The 19,174-nt window shown below is 39.7% G+C and overlaps 1 protein-coding gene across 1 annotated transcript; it reads left to right on the top strand.

The window, feature by feature from the left end:
- Positions 1 to 14,108: 14,108 nt before the first annotated feature.
- On the top strand, positions 14,109 to 18,975 carry lsm10 (LSM10, U7 small nuclear RNA associated; the record flags this gene model as incomplete). The annotated part of the gene is given in 2 exon segments (NM_001016243.2): positions 14,109 to 14,159; positions 18,379 to 18,975. A coding segment is annotated over 1 exon segment (366 nt). The 5' UTR covers positions 14,109 to 14,159; positions 18,379 to 18,416.
- Positions 18,976 to 19,174: the final 199 nt, after the last annotated feature.

The following is a 19,174-nucleotide window of genomic DNA, read 5'->3' as shown; positions in this document are numbered from 1 at the left end:
AATGCAATTCTATTCATATTCACTTTCGGGTCTGTGCATAAAAAGCTGCTTAGTCAAGTTTTGCTCTGTAAGCTCCAAATTCTTTAGTGTTTAGAAGTGCTGCTCTTCAGCATTGGAATAACTGGCAGCCTATACTGAAAGGAATTTACCAAAGAGGCACTAGAGTTTTCAATTTTGAAAGCAGGCTTGCATGGCAGCTGCCTTATTTCTATGACACACTGCCTAGGTGCCGGGTATTTGAGCATTTGCTTCAGCTCAGCTCATACTGTAAAATCTACATAAGGTGATGCTTGCTCACTGATTGCAGGGCTGCTCTTTTAAAGGAGAAGGAAAGGCAAAGTCACTTGGGGGTGCCAAAATGTTAGGCACCCCCAAGTGACTTAAATCGCCTACCTTTTACCCCGGGCTGGTGCCCCTGTTCGGAGAGAACAGCACCAGCCCGGGGTAGCAGCGAGCGCTTCCTCCTTCCTGCTTTGCTTGCGCGCGCGCATGCGCAGTAGAGTTGAAAAGCCGAACTTTGACAGAGAAGTCGGCTTTTCACTCTAATGCACATGCGCCGGTCCTGGAAATTTGCCAGCAAAGTGATGCAGGAAGGAGGAAGCACTCGCTACAGGTACCCCGGGCTGGTGCTGTTTTCTCCGTACAGGGGCACCAGCCCGGGGTACAAGGTAAGCGATTATATTCACTTGGGGGTGCCTAACATTTTGGCACCCCAAGTGAATTAGCCTTTCCTTGTCCTTTAAATAATATAATGTAGAATGACAGGCTGGGACTAACAAGTAGATGTAAAGCTCTCAAGCCCTCATTGTTCTCCACATGTATAGATTAGTGTAGGGTCAAATGGTGATACAAAGTCTTTTCCCAGCAATAGGCCCATCTCTCTAGTTCTGTGCACAGGTGCTGTTATCTTGACTGACAGTAATGGACCTATGAGTTAGGCCCTGGGTAGAAGAAACATTTGCTTTAAAAGTTCTTGTTAGGGCTCTGGCACACGTGGGAGTTTAGTCGCCCGTGACAAATCTCCCTTGTTGCGGGCGACTAAACTCCCCTATATGACATTCCACTGGCGCCGGTGGGATGGCATACGCGGTGGCGCAATTTGCGGAAATCAGATCATGCCGCCGCATATGCCATCCCACCAGCGATTTACATTTACGCCAGTGGGATGTCATATAGGGGAGTTTAGTCGCCCTCAACAAGGGAGATTTGTCACGGGCGACTAATCTCCCCATGTACTTGAGCCCTTAGTGTAACTCTGGTCGACTGTGCGGTGTGAGTAGTTTGGTGGGGGCTGCTGTATAATGTATTGTAGTGTAATGTATTGTAGTAGGAGAGAGGAGTCACCATACAAGTAGACTTTTGGCAACTCATTTGCATTAAGATTTACTGTATCTCACTATATGGTCTTTGAACTAAACTGGATTGAGCTAAAAGTTATATATGTTATTGTTCACTGGTGGAGTTCATATTTAATAAAACAGCTGTTTTTCATGCATGACAGTTATACATACAATACAAAATGAATAATGGACATACATTTAAATGTACGGACATACATTTATTGAAAATGGAAATAAAAACATTATTATAAAAAAAAAAAAAAGCATGGAGAGTACAGTGTTCTGCAAGGGGTCCTGGGTCACTGTGAATATGGAGTCCATCTTGTAATCTTGGGTGGTGGGAAGGGTAGGTGGTTGAAGCCCATGTATTTAACTCCCAGGGCGCCATAGAGCCTTGGCCTGTTACTTGTTGGAACTATTAAGGCTAAGTTCAAGCTATGCTGTATGTTGATTGGTGAAGAGGCATTAAGATCTATTTTTTAGCTGGACCCAAGGTATCATTGACTATGAACTTTGTGCTTACTGGCTTTCCGTAACTAGGGGTCAACACTTTCTATTTATAAAACTAAAATAAAAGCAGAGGTGAATTGTGCCATGAAATGATGTTACCTCCCATACCACAAGGTAAGGCGAGGCAGTTCTAACCAGGCTTACAAATCTTACAGTGTCCTGGAATGACTAAGGCAGTGATCCCCAACCAGTGGCTCATGAGCAACATGTTGCTCTCTAACCCTTTGGATGTTGCTCCCAGTGGCCTTAAAGCAGGTGCTCATTTATGAATTTCTGGTTAGGAGGCAAGTTTTAATTGCATAAAAACCCAGTGTAATTGCCAAGCAGAGCCTTCTTGTAGGCTGCCAGTCAACATAGGGGCTGTCAGTTATAGCTCTTATTGGCACCTTCAGGAACTTTTTTCATGCATGCGTTGCTCTCCAAGACTTTTTCAATTTAAATATGGCTCAGGGGAATTAAAGGCTGAGGATCCCTGGATTAAGGTCTTTAGTCTTATCTAGGCATCAATATGGAATATCAAAAGAACAATTGTATGTTTCTATGCCAAAAAGAAAAGAATCAATACACTCTCTGTGGCCTAAAGAGGGCACAGAATATCAGAATATATTCCAGTGAACAAAGTATACACTTTATAATGTGTGTGTGTATATACAGTCTTTAGGACAATGTTCCTTTTTGCCCCTTACATACATTTATTTCTTGGCACTGTACCCTACACTTGCAGAGCTGTCAACCAGCTCAGTGTCATAGGGGAGACAATGATCCAGCCCTGGTTTTTTTAGGCCTAAATTCCTCTTCACACTAAATGATAACATAAAATAAGGTCTCCAAAAGATCTGGAGTAGATCATTATTTCCCTTATGACATGGGGTTGGTCGACAACTCTGGAATTGGCTTCCCTCATCTTGTATTCCTGGTCAATGTCCTAGGTCAGGCCTTTGGTTCTGAGCCCTCAGCAGATGATCCCATATTAAATAAACACAGAGGGGAGAAATAAAGCACATTCTGATGAATTTAAAAAAGTGTTTACTTAACAGCATCCAGAGCCCAAAGCCTTGAGAGCCAATTTCTGTTCAGTCTGGAATCCCCTGGCTCTGATCCACAAATCCAAAATATCCTGAGAACAGCAGTGTTGGGAAGAAAGAATGTATGTTACAGAATGTCCTATTCCTGGCAAGTTTTCAATTGGTTTTCAGTATTTTTTTTGTATAGTTTTTAAATTATTTGCCATCATGTTTTGCCTTCTCTCAGCTTTCAAATGGGGGTCACTGACCCCAGCAGCCAAAAATGATCGCTCTTTGATAAATATATTGTTATTGTTACTTTTTCTTACTAATCTTTTAATGCAGATCATCTCCTATTCTTATAACTATCTCTTGTTCAAAACACTGCCCGGTTACTAGAGTAAAGAACACCCTAGCAACCAGATAGTTGATAAAACACCAAACTGGAGAGCTGCTGAATAAAAAGCTAAATAACTGAAAAAACATACAAAATAAAGAACAATTGCATATTTTCTCAAAATATCTATTTCTACATTATTCTAAAAGAAAATTTAAATGTAAACTACCCCTTTAAATAAAAAAGAACATTATGGGAAACAAGGGAAAAAGAGCTATCAATTGTCAACCTGGTTTTGTCTGTCCAAATATTAAGGTTGGGTTATGACAGAAAATAGTTTTGTTGCTTATATATAAAATACATTTTCCTCCCTTATCACTAATTGCAATGATGATTATATGGGTTTCAGTGCCACATTTCCCCATGTACTGGAAAGCTTATGTTTTAGTGTAACCTAACCCTACTTGAAATTGACAGGATACTCTGAGAAGGAAGCTACACGTTGTAAGAACATTACTACATTCCATAAACAAGCTTCATAGGCCGAACTGCTTTCTGAGAATAATGGGAGGTGTAGTTCTGAAACAGCATTCGCCCTGAGCCCTCTGCTTTTGTTATGTTGCTGGAGGCTGCACATAGGAAATCAGTGGTATAGAACAGTGTGGTTTTGCAGATGGGACACAGATTTACAAAATTCCTCCTCACTTACACAATCACTAGCTAACATATAGTGCTTAGGGAAATGGTTTTAACTAGCGTACAGTACTTTGGGAAGTGATTTTAAAAACACACCCATCAGTGCCAAAACTCTAATCTAAGGAAGCATATGGAACACACAATATTAGACTTTGTCGTTAACCACAGTATACTCATTATAGTTTTAGGGTTTTTACATTCTAAGGGGCTGATTTACTAATCCACGAATCCGAATACGAATGGAAAAAATTCGGATTGGAAACGAACATTTTGCGACTTTTTCATATTTTTTGCGATTTTTTTCGTAGCCGTTACGACTTGCGCGAATTGTTGCGACTTTTTCATAGCTGTTACGATTTGCTCGTATATTGTCGCGAGTTTTTCGTATTGAGCATTCGTAAACAGCGGGCAAAACTTTCAGACTTTGCATGATTTTGGAAGCCTCCCATAGGGCTCAATGGCACTCTGCAACTCCAACCTGGCCCAAGAAAAGTCACGATACTGAAGCTTGAATGAATCCGAAACTTTCGTACTCTGTACGATGGCTACGAAAAAGTCGCGACAATTCGCGCAAGTCATAACGGCTACGAAAAAGTCATGAAAATTTACGAAAAAATCGCAAAATACCGACTTTTTCGTATTTTTTGCGAATTTTTCGGCGACTTTACGACTTTTCGGAAATTATCGCGACTTTTTCGTTACCAATACGATTTGCGCGAAAAAACGCGAGTTTTTCGTAGCCATTCTGAAAGTTGCGCAAAATCTTGCGATTTTTTCGTAACGGTAAAACTTGCGCGAAAAGTCGCGCCTTTTCCGTAGCGTTAAAACTTAAAAGGCGCGATGTTTCGCGCAAGTTTTAACACTACGAAAAAATCGCTACTTTTCGCGCAAGTTTTAACGCTACGAAAAATCGCAAGATTTTGCGCAACTTTTGGAATGGCTAAGAAAAACTTGCGTTTTTTCGCACAAATCGTATTGGTAACGAAAAAGTTGCGAAAAGTTTCCGAAAAAATCGCAAAATACCGATCATTACGAAAAAAACGCAATCGGACGCATTCGACCCGTTCGTGGGTTAGTAAATGTGCCCCTTAGTATGCATTTAAAGAATAAGTAAACCTTAACCTTAAAATTACCTTAAAAAACAGCCTCCAGAATTACCTACCTTTGTCCCAGCATTCTCACTGACCTGGTTCCTCAGTCAGAAGGTGTTCTTTTTCTTTGCTTCCTTGTGCAGAGTGAAGCCCCGCCCCCACTTCCTGTTCAGTTCTCTCTTCAATTCTACAAGGTTGTCGGAGTGGAGAGCCTTCTGCGCATGCCTGGAGCCAGCAGGAGCCAGTCTGTGCATTAGCCGTTTTTTTTAATAATAGCCAAACACTACTTCCTCCTTTACAGCTCTCTAAGCTGTTAGCAGTCAATACCCAATAAGTGACTTGAAGAGGGGCCATATGGGACATAACTGTTCAGTTAGTTTACATTTGAATCTGACCTGTGTGCTCACAAACTAACTGAATAGCTATGTCCCATGTAGTCCCCCTAAAGTCACTGACTAACTAAAAGGTTAGAGAGCAGGAGGTAGTGTTCTAGCTATAATGTTAGACATCTGCTCACTCCAGCCTTTATAGATTACATTTTTGCCTAATTATATGAGAAATATTTTCATTTTGCGCAGTCTATCTATTTTACCCAGTTTCTTTTTTGCACTGAACTGGAGCATTACAGCTCTTACAGGGATTTTTGGTGCTGTCTTCGACTAAATTTTGTATTAATCTGTGCCACTGTCCTATTCAGGAAAGGCCAAGATAACATTTATAGTATAAAACCAAGATAAGATTTATAGTATAATATAAAACAATTCAAGTATGCTTGGGAAAAACAAAATCTATTTTTTTTTTTTTTTTTTACAAAATGATGTATTTTGTAAAATGATGTATGTAACTTAAATGTACAGGGACATGACAGTAATCTGTAAACTGCAGTTCTACAGATATTGTCTTGCAGCAGTCAGATTGCTGCAGCTCAGTCTCTATGTCTGTTGGTTAAACAATGCACCTCAGAATCCTTTGACCTATATAAAGCCCTAAGGCCAAATACAAACATGTTATGGAAATGTTACACATACCCATATTGCTAATAAGCATTACGTTTACCTCGTCCAGAGCTGCTATTTACTGGAAGTATCTACTTATCTACTAAAAATTATTAAGGCTGGTAAAAAGTGATCTCAAAGAGTTAATTGGAAGTGTGACTTGTAGAGGACAGGGCTCTTCTACACAATTCCTTTCAGCAGAAATGGCAGACCCCCTTTTTCGGTTTCACAGCAGTGTAGCAGTGTCTTCTACATGAACTTTCCGGCAAGGACATGGTTATTGGTCCCCACAACAACATCATTGGGCCCCTACACTAACACAATATTTGTAACTTATACAAAACTTGTTTACTTTAAAAGAAACTTACGTAACTTAAGTATAAGCTCCATTTACCCCCCCCCAAATTAAAATTGAATTTATTTTTATGAACTACTACTTGCTAGTTATTGGGCCCTGCAGCAATATCACTGGGCCCCTAAAACAGCTTATATAACTTATGCAATGGCAGTGCAGAGCAGGGTCAGGTAGGTGTGTAGGGTTTAAACTTAGGGCAAACTCCACTGACCCCCAATAAACTGAATGACTTATTAGCAGATTAATCAATTAAACTCTTTATATAAACTGCTTATTATAGAATAACATTAGCTATTTATATTACATACACAAAGGCCGCGCTTGTTTTCAGGGGGGCCCTATATAAATACCTTGTGTGAGGCTCCAAAGTTTCTGATGGTGGCCCTGAGCATACCTATATGGAAGTGTAAGGAGAGCATTTTGATGCAAGTACCTTAATAAATGTGGATTTGCATGCAACTCACTAATTGCAGAAACTGCAACTGCGCTTGCAGACTTATATCTTGTCCTTTGCTATTCCTCTAATAGTGGTGTCAAACTCAATCATATAAGGGGGCCGAAATCTAAAACCCAGGCTAAGTTGCTGGCCAAATTTTTTATTAAGATACTGTACGGTCAGGCACAGTCACTGTGCAGTCAGGCAATTGGTGCTGCATGGTCAGGCACAGTCACCAGGGGCCACATAAAACAGCCAGAAGGCCCGTGGACCCTGTGTTTTACACATGTGCTTAAAGTTTCTCAGTACTAATCATTTTATGTATAGTAGTCTCTATAAACAAAAGATTCAAAACCCACTAAGGGGTAAGGGCTATAGACTTTTCAGAAAGTGCATGTAAATGCATTCATATTTATAGTGGGGTAATAACGTACCAAACTCTTATAAGGGCCCGGGTGTAGAAACCCCGAGCCGGTCACAAGTATACCAACCCCACTAAGTGGGGGGAATTCACAAAAGTGGAGGTAGCCCTTTTTTGGAGTAAAAGTGGCGGAAAAACTGGTGGAAAACACTTTCTCCCTATTCACAAACAGATATCCGCCTAAATTCCGACTCAACCGCCACTTTTCCGTTTTTGGTGAAAGAAAGACAATTTACAGACACTTTTGTGAATTTGTCGTTTAAACGACATTTATACGACGTTTTAATGATAATTTTTCCTGACATTTTTCCCCGACATTTTCAAAATGGAGTAAAGCTCAGTGTAACTCTGTCAGACCAATTCTAAGCTCTTCTGTTTTGTTTACCTCAGTCTCCATTTCACACCTAAGGTAGGGGCCCCATGGGGGGATCATTAACATATTAATGGGGATTAGCAGTCTATTGTTAGGGGACAAGTTTCTGTCTAACCCTAGAACAATAGGTGCAAAAAGCCTCATTAACATTTTAGAACACTGATTAAAAAAAGTTTTTCATATCTTATATATAAAAAGTTTTTACCTCACATTTGCTTGATTATGCTAGTTTTATAGTTTTAGCTTAATCAATGAGGCAATGATAACATTTTGTGTGAATATATTGTAAACATTTTTATTAAAAGGAAAAGTAAAGCCTCCCAGGCAAATTTTTAGTTTTAGCAGCAGTGCCCCCTCTTTAACCACTTCACTGACATTTGCCCCAACTTATCTGTGCCCCCATAGCATGTCCAGAACTACAGAGCTGCCTGACAGCATTGGCCCCACCTGTTCCCAGTAGCCATCTTGGTGGCACATACACACTGGCCCCAAAACTGGGATATTGGAGTACAGGGTTGGACTGGCCCAACAGGGCACTGGATAAAAACCTAGTGGGCTGCATTTTTTAGAAGTGGCAAGACTTTTAATTGCACAGAGATGGAAATCAGACACCATTCCTGATATCTCGGATATGGTCAACTTCCTAGACTTAACTGAAAAGTTCAAATTCTTTGATGCTAGAAACAAGAATGCTATGAACATGTACAGTAAAAAATGGTCCTTATGGAAAAACTATAAAGATAAATTATGAGGGAATATAAGATTAAGTAAAAGGTCTTTGAAAGTTTGTACTGAAATTATATGGGTTAATATATATATATATGTGTTCCTTTTTTTTTTTTTTCTTCTTCTACACTCTTGCTTTGCTCTTTTTCTCTCCCCCTCTCCTCCTTTCTCCCAAGCGTGCTCTGCAAAGAGCATAAGTTATGGTTCATACATAGATGTTTAGCCTTAAGATACTTACTATAATGATAACCTTGTCAGAGGCTACTTATATATCATGTTGTTGGTTGTTTGTGATGATAAAACAATAAAAATTGTCAAATTAAAAAAAAAAAAAAAAAAAAAAAAAACCTAGTGGGCTCTAGTCCTGTTGGACCTCTATTCACCGGGCATGTTGGTGTGTGGGCCGGATTGCTGCTGCCCAGTAATGAGTAGGGGCTAGATAAGAAGGTTTTTAGGCAATTAAATCTTGTCACAGAAGTGGAATTACACAGAAATATAGAAAACATTAGAAAGCCGAGATTGTCCTGAAAAAATGATGTATAGTTTCCCTAGGCAAACTAAAATTGCCCCTCAGGAAATGCCCCAAAGTGAAATGGCAAATGGCATATGAAATGCCAAATCCTGCTGGTAAAATTTGTATCCCAAGGCTCCTGTAGCTGTGGGACTGGGTTTGATGGCACCGACAGATTTATTAACAGCTAAAGGCAAATTCATAAAAAAAATGCCGGGAAAATGACAAAATCTGAAAACTGTCTGTTTAAAAGACAAATTCACAAAAGTGGAGATAGATGTTTGTGAATTAGGTGGAAAATCCGACAAATCTATCTCCACTTTTATTTTGTCGGAATATCACCACTTTTGTGAATTCCCCCCATTGAGTTATCAAATTCAACAAGGTCAAATTCAAAGCAAAGCTCACCCAGGTCCAAAGGTGGTACGGGTGCTCAAGGCCCCGAACGTGTAGCCAAGGGGAAGAAGAATCAAAACATTGTAGAGGAGCTTCAAGCTTCTTTGATTTTAATGGAAGAATAAAGTTTGCCTTTTAGCAGACTCCTGTGTTCGATCGTGCTTGAAGCTCCTCTACAACGTTTAGTAGTCTCTATAGCACCAATTCTGAACATTAGTATATTAAGACCTTATGACCAGATCACTTGAAAATTCAGGGACACAACTGAAAAATACAGAAAGCGGGGGTGAACTGATTGCAGGTTATTTTAAAGGCATCAGTGCTGCCCTGCAACATGTATTTATTAGACATGTACCTGAATTTTAAAGTGATCTGCTCATCCTAGGCATGATCCTTTATTATATGATCCATCCTAAGGTAATTAATTCATTAGCTTAATTTACACTTATTAAATAATAACCTGATGAAGATGTGTTTAGGATAAATGTTAACTCTACAGCTATTTACAGTAAAAGCAGAAACAGTCATGTAATGTAAAATTGATTTTAATTTAGTCTTAAGCATAAGAATACTGGGTACATTTTGGTTACTGCGTAATGAAAATATATAGATTTTGGGCAGATTATAGTAAGCAAATGAGACATTCAAAATAGCAGCAACCTCAGCTATTAACTGAAACACACTGTAAGGCAGAAAATGTGTTCTATGAAAATGTGGGTTCCTAAACAAACAACTTGTTTGACCATTTTTGTTATGTTTCGTATCAAAAGTTTTACCATGTTAATCATTGTTTTAGCAATTCTGTTTAATAAACTACTTATTTACACATAAGATTTATTATATCAACAAAGTACTTATAATAAAATTCTGACTTTGATTACCATGATTACCCTGTTGTAAGATGCCTGGAAGTATTTTGTGCATCAGTAGAGTTGGTGACAGCATGCAATTATTTTGTTTGTTGTGTGCTGTAATAACTTTCGGACCAAAACTGCCTAAAGGTTATGTTGACCCTTGTTTCAGTGATACATGTTTCAAATTAGAATCCATTTTCTATCTTGTGTGTTTTAGGCGCTGTATATCTGAGACTTATAGGAATGTTCAGTGAGATATTAATGAAACCATACATACAGTGGCTTGCAAAAGTATTCGGCCCCCTTGAACTTTTCCACATTTTGTCACATTACAGCCACAAACATGAATCAATTTTATTGGAATTCCACGTGAAAGACCAATACAAAGTGGTGTACACGTGAGAAGTGGAACGAAAATCATACATGATTCCAAACATTTTTTACAAATAAATAACTGCAAAGAGGGGTGTGTGTAATTATTCAGCCCCCTTTGGTCTGAGTGCAGTCAGTTGCCCATAGACATTGCCTGATGAGTGCTAATGACTAAATAGAGTGCACCTGTGTGTAATCTAATGTCAGTACAAATACAGCTGCTCTGTGACGGCCTCAGAGGCTGTCTAAGAGAATATTGGGAGCAACAACCCCATGAAGTCCAAAGAACACACCAGACAGGTCAGGGATAAAGTTATTAAGAAGTATAAAGCAGGCTTAGGCTACAAAAAGATTTCCAAAGCCTTGAACATCCCATGGAGCCCTGTTCAAGCGATCATTCAGAAATGGAAGGAGCATGGCACAACTGTAAACCTACCAAGACAAGGCCGTCCACCTAAACTCACAGGCCGAACAAGGAGAGCGCTGATCAGAAATGCAGCCAAGAGGCCCATGGTGACTCTGGGGGAGCTGCAGAGATCTACAGCTCAGGTGCAGAGATCTACAGCTCAGGTGGGGGAATCTGTCCATAGGACAACTATTAGTCGTGCACTGCACAAAGTTGGCCTTTATGGAAGAGTGGCAAGAAGAAAGCCATTGTTAACAGAAAACCATAAGAAGTCCCGTTTGCAGTTTGCCACAAGCCATGTGGGGGACACAGCAAACATGTGGAAGAAGGTGCTCTGGTCAGATGAGACCAAAATTGAACTTTTTGGCCAAAATGCAAAACGCTATGTGTGGCGGAAAACTAACACTGCACATCACTCTGAACACACCATCCCCACTGTCAAATATGGTGGTGGCAGCATCATGCTCTGGGGGTGCTTCTCTTCAGCAGGGACAGGGAAGCTGGTCAGAGTTGATGGGAAGATGGATGGAGCCAAATACAGGGCAATCTTGGAAGAAAACCTCTTGGAGTCTGCAAAAGACTTGAGACTGGGGCGGAGGTTCACCTTCCAGCAGGACAACGACCCTAAACATAAAGCCAGGTTAACAATGGAATGGTTTAAAACAAAACATATCCATGTGTTAGAATGGCCCAGTCAAAGTCCAGATCTAAATCCAATGGAGAATCTGTGGCAAGATCTGAAAACTGCTGTTCACAAACGCTGTCCATCTAATCTGACTGAGCTGGAGCTGTTTTGCAAAGAAGAATGGGCAAGGATTTCAGTCTCTAGATGTGCAAAGCTGGTAGAGACATACCCTAAAAGCCTGGCAGCTGGAATTGCAGCTAAAGGTGATTCTACAAAGTATTGACTCTGGGGGCTGAATAATTACACACACCCCACTTTGCAGATATTTATTTGTAAAAAATGTTTGGAATCATGTATGATTTTCGTTCCACTTCTCACGTGTACACCACTTTGTACTGGTCTTTCACGTGGAATTCCAATAAAATTGATTCATGTTTGTGGCTGTAATGTGACAAAATGTGGAAAAGTTCAAGGGGGCCAAATACTTTTGCAAGCCACTGTATTTGCTAACATAAAACAATAGGCAAAAAGTACATTTAGCACAAGCCCTATTCATTGTGCTAAAAAAGGGGTGTATGTAGAATTTTTATTTAAAAACTAAAGTTACAGTCACACATTTTCCTATTTGATTTAGCCATACACTGTCTTGTGGCAGTGTTTTCCAGGACAGAATTGTCTTCGGTTACTCCATGTTCAGTCAGTTAGTGTTTTGTGTTTCTAGTTTCAGTTTCAGGGCTGTTAAACACCCCCCCCCCCCCATTTTATCGGGAGTTACTCTCCTGTCCCCCAGTAGCATTCTCCCAATATTTAGCAAACTCCCCAAAGTCTTGCTGAAAATTCCAGTGTGCATGCACAGTAATAATTTAGCGACATTACCTAACATTTTCGACTTTGGTAAAGTTTTTGCACATGTGCATGACATCACTTCAAGAAACGTGGCCCCATATGTGACATCACTTCTACACTTCTACCTAGTGGAAAACATTTTGGAGACTGAATTGCTACTCCCTTCATCTGTTAAATTCCTGAACAGCATCTTTCTGTTTCTGCAGGCATTACTATACAATAAGTGACTGAGACAAGTTGGTAACTTCCAAAATGCTGACTACAATTGCTGCCCCTATAATAGATCCCTTTGTACATTCCAAGAATATGCAGCAGGCCATATTTATTATATATATTAATATATATTTATTATATAGCCATATTTATATCCTAGGTGTGGTGAAGCAGGGGTTAGATGAAGAACCAAAAGCCAGTATAAGATATTAAAATATTCTATAGGTGGTTTAGGGAGACTCCCTTCCCAATAAGAAACCTAGCCCCCTTGTGTAATAAAGGTGCAAAGATGGCCCAGGTGCAGTAACCCATAGCAATCAATAAGATAATTATTTTTAAACATGTGACCTGTCAATGCTACCTGCTGATTGGTTGCTATAGCTAACTAGACCTGTAATAAATGTTGTACCTTTTATTACATAACTGCCTTGTTGTCATTCTGTTTTCAGGCTTACAAGATTAAGTTTGGCGTTAATGTGAACAATTTGTGCTCGCCGTTTCAGTTGGGCATCTGCAGAGGGTGGTAAGGAGGGAGCTAGCTGCTTTAAGTTGGCTAAAAGAAGGAACAGCCAAAACATGAGATCTTGGCTTTGGAGACTCCCTTGTGGTCAATCTGTCAGCATGTATAAATGGATGAAATATCGGCCCCTTACTTTACTTAAGAGGGGGGCTGGCCACAAACTGGGAAGAATAGAAAGGAAGTTCCTGAAAACAGGTAAAGGAATAAGTCCTGCTTCTTAACCAATTAACCTTCAGTAGCAAAGGCCTGTATGGTCTCCATTCAAAACATTGTGACCTACATTTTTATTTATCTTTTGCATGCCTGTAAGAGCTGCTATTTAATGCACACTGTTGTCTATGGAACAGGGCTATAGTATTGGGGGGCAAAATTCTATGCTAACACACTAATGATCCTGCTTGTTCATTATGATTTCTGGTAAATGCAATTTTCCCATTTTCCCTTTTCCTTTCACTGCAGCCACCATGCTGTTGGTATCCATACTCTGTGTGTCAACCTATTCCCCTTTTTTCCATCACTTCTTTTATAAATAATATGGTTAATCTGTTGGGTTACCCCTTTGATAACCAGCATATAAGAAAAACCAGCAGGGAACCAAAAACTCGCATGGTGGAACATATTAGGAACATTACAAAGGGATTTTACTACAGCATGTGACAAGAACCCTGATTTACTCACATTTATGGTAATCTTTTAAACCAAGAGGATTTAATATTAATGTATTCTATTTTTAAGCCTCTAGACGGCAGTAGAGAGTAAAGAGAGTAAGCAAGGGCTAGTAGAGAGCAGGTTTTGAAGCTCTATGGAAGTGTATGAAATACAATTAATGCACGTTACGCTGCTTACCAAGGTATAAGATATGTTTTACTTGTTTGTTTGTAATAAACACTGAATGTATCATTTGATATATCTTTTGGGTTGTGTGTGCTTTGCTTCATTTACCCTGTGTAAACCCTTCATACACGTTTGTACCGGGATTGTGCATTTTGGAAAGATTTGACCCAGTAAGGCACCAGTAAAGGGATCATGTGACCTGCTAACAAGGAAGCCAGACTTGCGTGTCGGAGTGTAGCAGAGACAGGGGGATGAGAAGAACTGCTTGATGGTATACTTGAAAGTTTTTGGATCGCTTGTGAGTAATTATAACTACGCCAAAATTGGCTTCTTTTTATATTTTGAGGAGAACGGTGTTAACACTGAATTGGACTTTTTGTGGACTTGTATTCGCCGTATTACTCTTGTTTAGCTCTAAGGGTATTTTACTGCCTGGTCTATGTGCTCCCACTGGTTATACCATTTAGTCTGCCTATAATTAGTTGCACTTAATTAAGACGGAAAGTGGGTGTGTTCACATTGCAAAAAGCGCCAATATATTCTGTTAATTTTATGATATGTAACCGCCTGAAAATGCTGCATTTCTGCTATAGACTTGCTAAGAGAGTGCAGGTACTGCAAGGAATGAGGATTCATTTCTCACTTGGTTTCTCTGACTGTCACAAACATGAAAAATATATTGCCTGGGTGGCAACTAAAAGTAAGTTGTAGCATTATGTGCAGTAGCCCTATGGGGTAGTTAGAGAGAGTAGCCCTATGGGGTAGTTAGAGAGAGTAGCCCTATGGGGTAGTTAGAGAGAGTAGCCCTATGGGGTAGATAGAGAGAGTAGCCCTATGGGGTAGTTAGAGAGAGTAGCCCTATGGGGTAGTTAGAGAGAGTAGCCCTATGGGGTAGTTAGAGAGAGTAGCCCATAGGGCAAATGTACAGAAAACAGTTATTCTCTTTGCTCACACTTGGGATTTTATTTATTAGAGTAGAAAGTTGTTCCGGGGGAGTGCGAGCACTTTCTGCAGGACATGCCATTGAGGAGGTACGTCTGTATGTTCAGCCAGCTAGTGAGGCAGTTAGAATCGGGTGAGTGATAGCTGCAGGTAGGAATGGAGAGCACAAACGCTGTGACACTGGAGGGAGAAGGGGGGTTGATTTGGGCAGACGCTTCGTCACAACTCTGAGAGCTGTTATTCATTCAAGGGTTAACTGTGGCCGTGAGGAAGGAGGAGGGGGGCTGAATCGGGCAGATGTCCTCTCACAGCTCTGAGAGCTGGTATTTACTTAAAAGATAATCGCAGCCTTGGGGAACATTAGAGATTGCGCTACTCGATCAAGTGAGACGGCAGTAGTCAGCTGCTAGTCTCTCCTTTGGGGATAGGGTGGTTTGGTATTTGGTTCAGAATCTTTTTTTTCTAGATTTTCCTCCTTTAAAATTGGGTGCATCTTATATTCCGGAGGGTCTTATATGGCGAAAAATACGGTATGTGCCTAGTACCCCACTCCAACATGCTCCTTTTGCCTACCCCTATTTCCAGCCCTGCAGGTGAGGCTGTTCCTATATTACAGGTAGGGGACCCGTTATCTAGAATGCTTGGGACCTGGGGTTTTCCGGATAAGGGGTCTTTCCGTAATTCTGATCTCCTACCTTAAGTCTGCTAATAAAATTATTTAAACAGTAATAAAACCCAGCAGGATTGTTTTGGCTCCAATAAGGATTAATTATATCTTAGTTGGGATAAAGTACAAGGTACTGTTTTATTATTACAGAGAAAAAGGAAACCATTTTTAAAAATGTGAATGTAATGGGTTTCCGGATAAGGGGTCCGATACCTGTACATGAAGTAGAAAGGCCCTTTTATAACAATGACATAGTCGGCAGAAAAGTGGCTATCCACTTTTTCAAAATTAACTTACCTGCTAGAGTTTTTTTTTTTTACATTTCTGTGCTGCATGTTGCCAGTAAACATGTGGTGAAGCAAAGAGTAAACCAAGAATGTACAGTGGATATAAAAAGTCTACACACCCCTGGTAAAATGTCAGGTTCCTGTGCTGTACAAAAATGAGACAAAGATAAATCATTTCAGAACTTTTTCCACCTTTAATGTGACCTATAAACTGTACCACTCAATTGAAAAACAAACTGAAATCTTTTAGGTGGAGGGAAGAAAACCAAAAAAACTAAAATAATGTGGTTGCATAAGTGTGCACACCCTTAAACTAATACTTTTTTGAAGCCCCTTTATTACAGCACTTCGTCTTTTTGGGTATGAGTCTATCAGCATGGCACATTTTGACTTTGCAAGATTTGGCCACTCTTCTTTGCAGAAATTCTCCAAATGTGTCAGATTGCGAGGGCATCTCTTGTGCACAGCCCTCTTCAGATCACCCCACAGATTTTCAATTGGATTCAGGTCTGGGCTCTGGCTGGGCCATTCCAAAACTTGAATCTTCTTCCGGTGAAGCCATTCCTTTGTTGATTTGGAAGTATGCTTTGGGTCGTTGTCATGCTGAAAGATGAAGTTCCTCCTCATGTTCAGCTTTCTAGCAGAAGCCTGAAGGTTTTGTGCCAATAATGACTGGTATGTGGAACTGAAGAAAAACAGCCCCAAAGCATGATGCTGCCACCACCATGCTTCACTGTATGGTGTTCTTTTGGTGATGTGCAGTATTGTTTTTGTGCCAAACATATTTTTTGGAATTATGGCCAAAAAGTTCAACCTTGGTTTCATCAGACCATAACACTTTTTCCCACATGCTTTTGGGAGACTTCAGATGTGTTTTTGCAAAATGTAGCCAGGCTTGGATGTTTTTCTACATAAAAAAAAGGCTTTCGTCTTGCCACTCTAGCCCATAGCCCAGACATATGAAGAATATGGGAGATTGTTGTCACATGTACCACACAGCCAGTACTTGCCAGATATTCCTGCAACTCCTTTAATGTTGCTGTAGGCCTCTTGGTAGCCTCCCTGACCAGATTTCTTCTCGTCTTTTCATCAATAGCGGAGGGACGTCCAGTTCTTGGTAATGTCACTGTTGTGCCATATTTTCTCCACTTTTTGATGACTGTCTTCACTGTGTTCCATGGTATATCTATTGCCTTAAAAATACTTTTGTACCCTTTTCCTCCTGACTGATATCTTTTAACAATGAGATCCCTCTGATGCTTTGGAAGCTCTCTGGGGACCATGGCATTTGCTGTGGGATGCGACTAAAAAAATGTCAGGAAAGACCAACTAGAGCAGCTGAACTTTTATTTGTGGTTAATCAGAGGCACTTTAAATGATGGCAGGTGTATGCTGACTCCTATTTAACATGATTTTGAATGTGATTGCTTAATTCTGAAGACAGCTACATCCCCAGTTAGAAGCGGGTGTGCACACTTATGCAACCACATTATTTTAGTTTTTTTGGTTTTCTTCCCTCCATCTAAAAGTTTTCAGTTTGTTTTTCAATTGAGTGGTACAGTTTATAGGTCACATTAATGGTGGAAAAAGTTCTGAAATTATTTATCTTTGTCTCATTTTTGTACAGCACAGGAACCTGACATTTTACCAGGGGTGTGTAGACTTTTTATATCCACTGTATATTCCAATCTACAGCATCGGGCACTTAGCAGCAGACAAGGAGTTAAATTAAAGCTACTCTGATTCTTTGACCTGCCATGTCACCCACTTAAGTCATATAGTAGAAACCCTCAAGAAGGATAATCCATTAAAACTGGAGTTAACAAAAGTTATTTCATTCATGTTTTTTAGCCAGTCTGTGCTATGTTCTGACTGTTCTTATTGGTTGTCCATACATTTATTTACATACAGTGTATAAATGCATTTTGTGTCTGAAAATAAACAGTAAATGTTCATTAATTGTGATAAATACAGCTGATGTCCTATTGGATTTGTATATTTATTTGTAATATTGTGGTCGTGGTGCTTACACTCTAATGCCATTTTAAGTGCAAGTGATTTGGTTACCTCCCTACATATTATTGCAGTGATGTCTCTGTACAGTGGTAGTCAGCGAGCAAGTTGTGGTCATGGGTGATAACTAATATATTTTTTTATACAGTATTTATGATTATTTTCCATATTTTCTGAGGACCCAATCAATATAAGTGAAAACAATTTGTTTATAACCAACTGTTATACTGCATAACTGTAGACTGCATTTTACTCTAAGTGTTTCTTTAACTATGAAAGTGGCAGGGCCCCAACTGGAGCTATTTCCTTTTGGAAGTGTAAGCAGAATAGAAAACCTGTTTGGTATGTTGTGATCAGTTTGAGGCAGAGTGCTTTTTCCTCATAGCTTTCAAGGGGAGGGCAAATTTAGACGTCATAAAGAGGGTCTGCCATTTATATGGATTATGCCAGTCTCTCTACTGTGGATAGAGCAGTTTTCCAAGACTATTTATACACACAATTTTTTGAAGCAAATGTAGAAACTTTGTTTGTAATGATAGTGTCCATTAATAGTAAAATTGTAACTTTGTCATTGACTACAGATTTTCACAGAATTTAATGTTTTCCAGGATAACTTATCCTTTATAGTGGCATTGTTGGTGTCAACATGGAAGTCAGCCACTCTGTCAAAGAGAGGACCATTTCAGAAAACAGCCTGATCATACTTCTTCAGGGACTTCATGGTCATGTCACCACTGTTGAGCTCCGGGATGAAAGCTCAGCCACTGGCACCATTACTAATGTAGATGCTTTCATGAACATTCGTCTGGCAAAGGTCACTTACAGAGACCGTCGAGAGAGAGAGACAGAGTTAGATGACCTTTTCGTTACAGGACGCAATATCCGTTACGTGCATATTCCTGAAGAGGTGGATGTCATTCACACGATTGAAAACCAGCTGCGAAAAATTCAAACTGTCCGTGGCTTTGGTGGAACAGGCAGGAAAGAGTTTGCAAGACGAAAGCCCAAGTGAAAAAATGTCTTTTGACCTAGAACAGTTTCTACAATTGCATTTAGCACAGCATCTTTTCCTTTAGACACCACAAAGATACTGCAGCTGCCAGTAAGGCTGCATACAGTATAGGACAGCCAAAACATTTTTTAAAAAGGTGTATAATATTTTCTTGGTGACATTATCTTATAATAGAATAAATGTGAATTTGACAGTATGTTTTTTTTATTGCATTACATTCACAATATAATATGCTGTGAATAGTTTGGAAAAGAAAAATTATAGCTGACACCGGTATAGGATCTATTATCTGGAATCCTTGGGATTTGGAAATCTTGTAAGTTTTTTCACTAACAGGAAAAGTCTGCTTGTCAGTATAATTGATTTCCAGCTATTTCTGCCACTGTCTGCAC

The sequence above is a fragment of the Xenopus tropicalis genome, chromosome 2, assembly GCF_000004195.4.
Source record: "Xenopus tropicalis strain Nigerian chromosome 2, UCB_Xtro_10.0, whole genome shotgun sequence".
Taxonomy (NCBI): domain Eukaryota; kingdom Metazoa; phylum Chordata; class Amphibia; order Anura; family Pipidae; genus Xenopus; species Xenopus tropicalis.
Note: the sequence above shows the minus strand (reverse complement) of the source record. Positions and strands in the feature narration are given on the sequence as shown.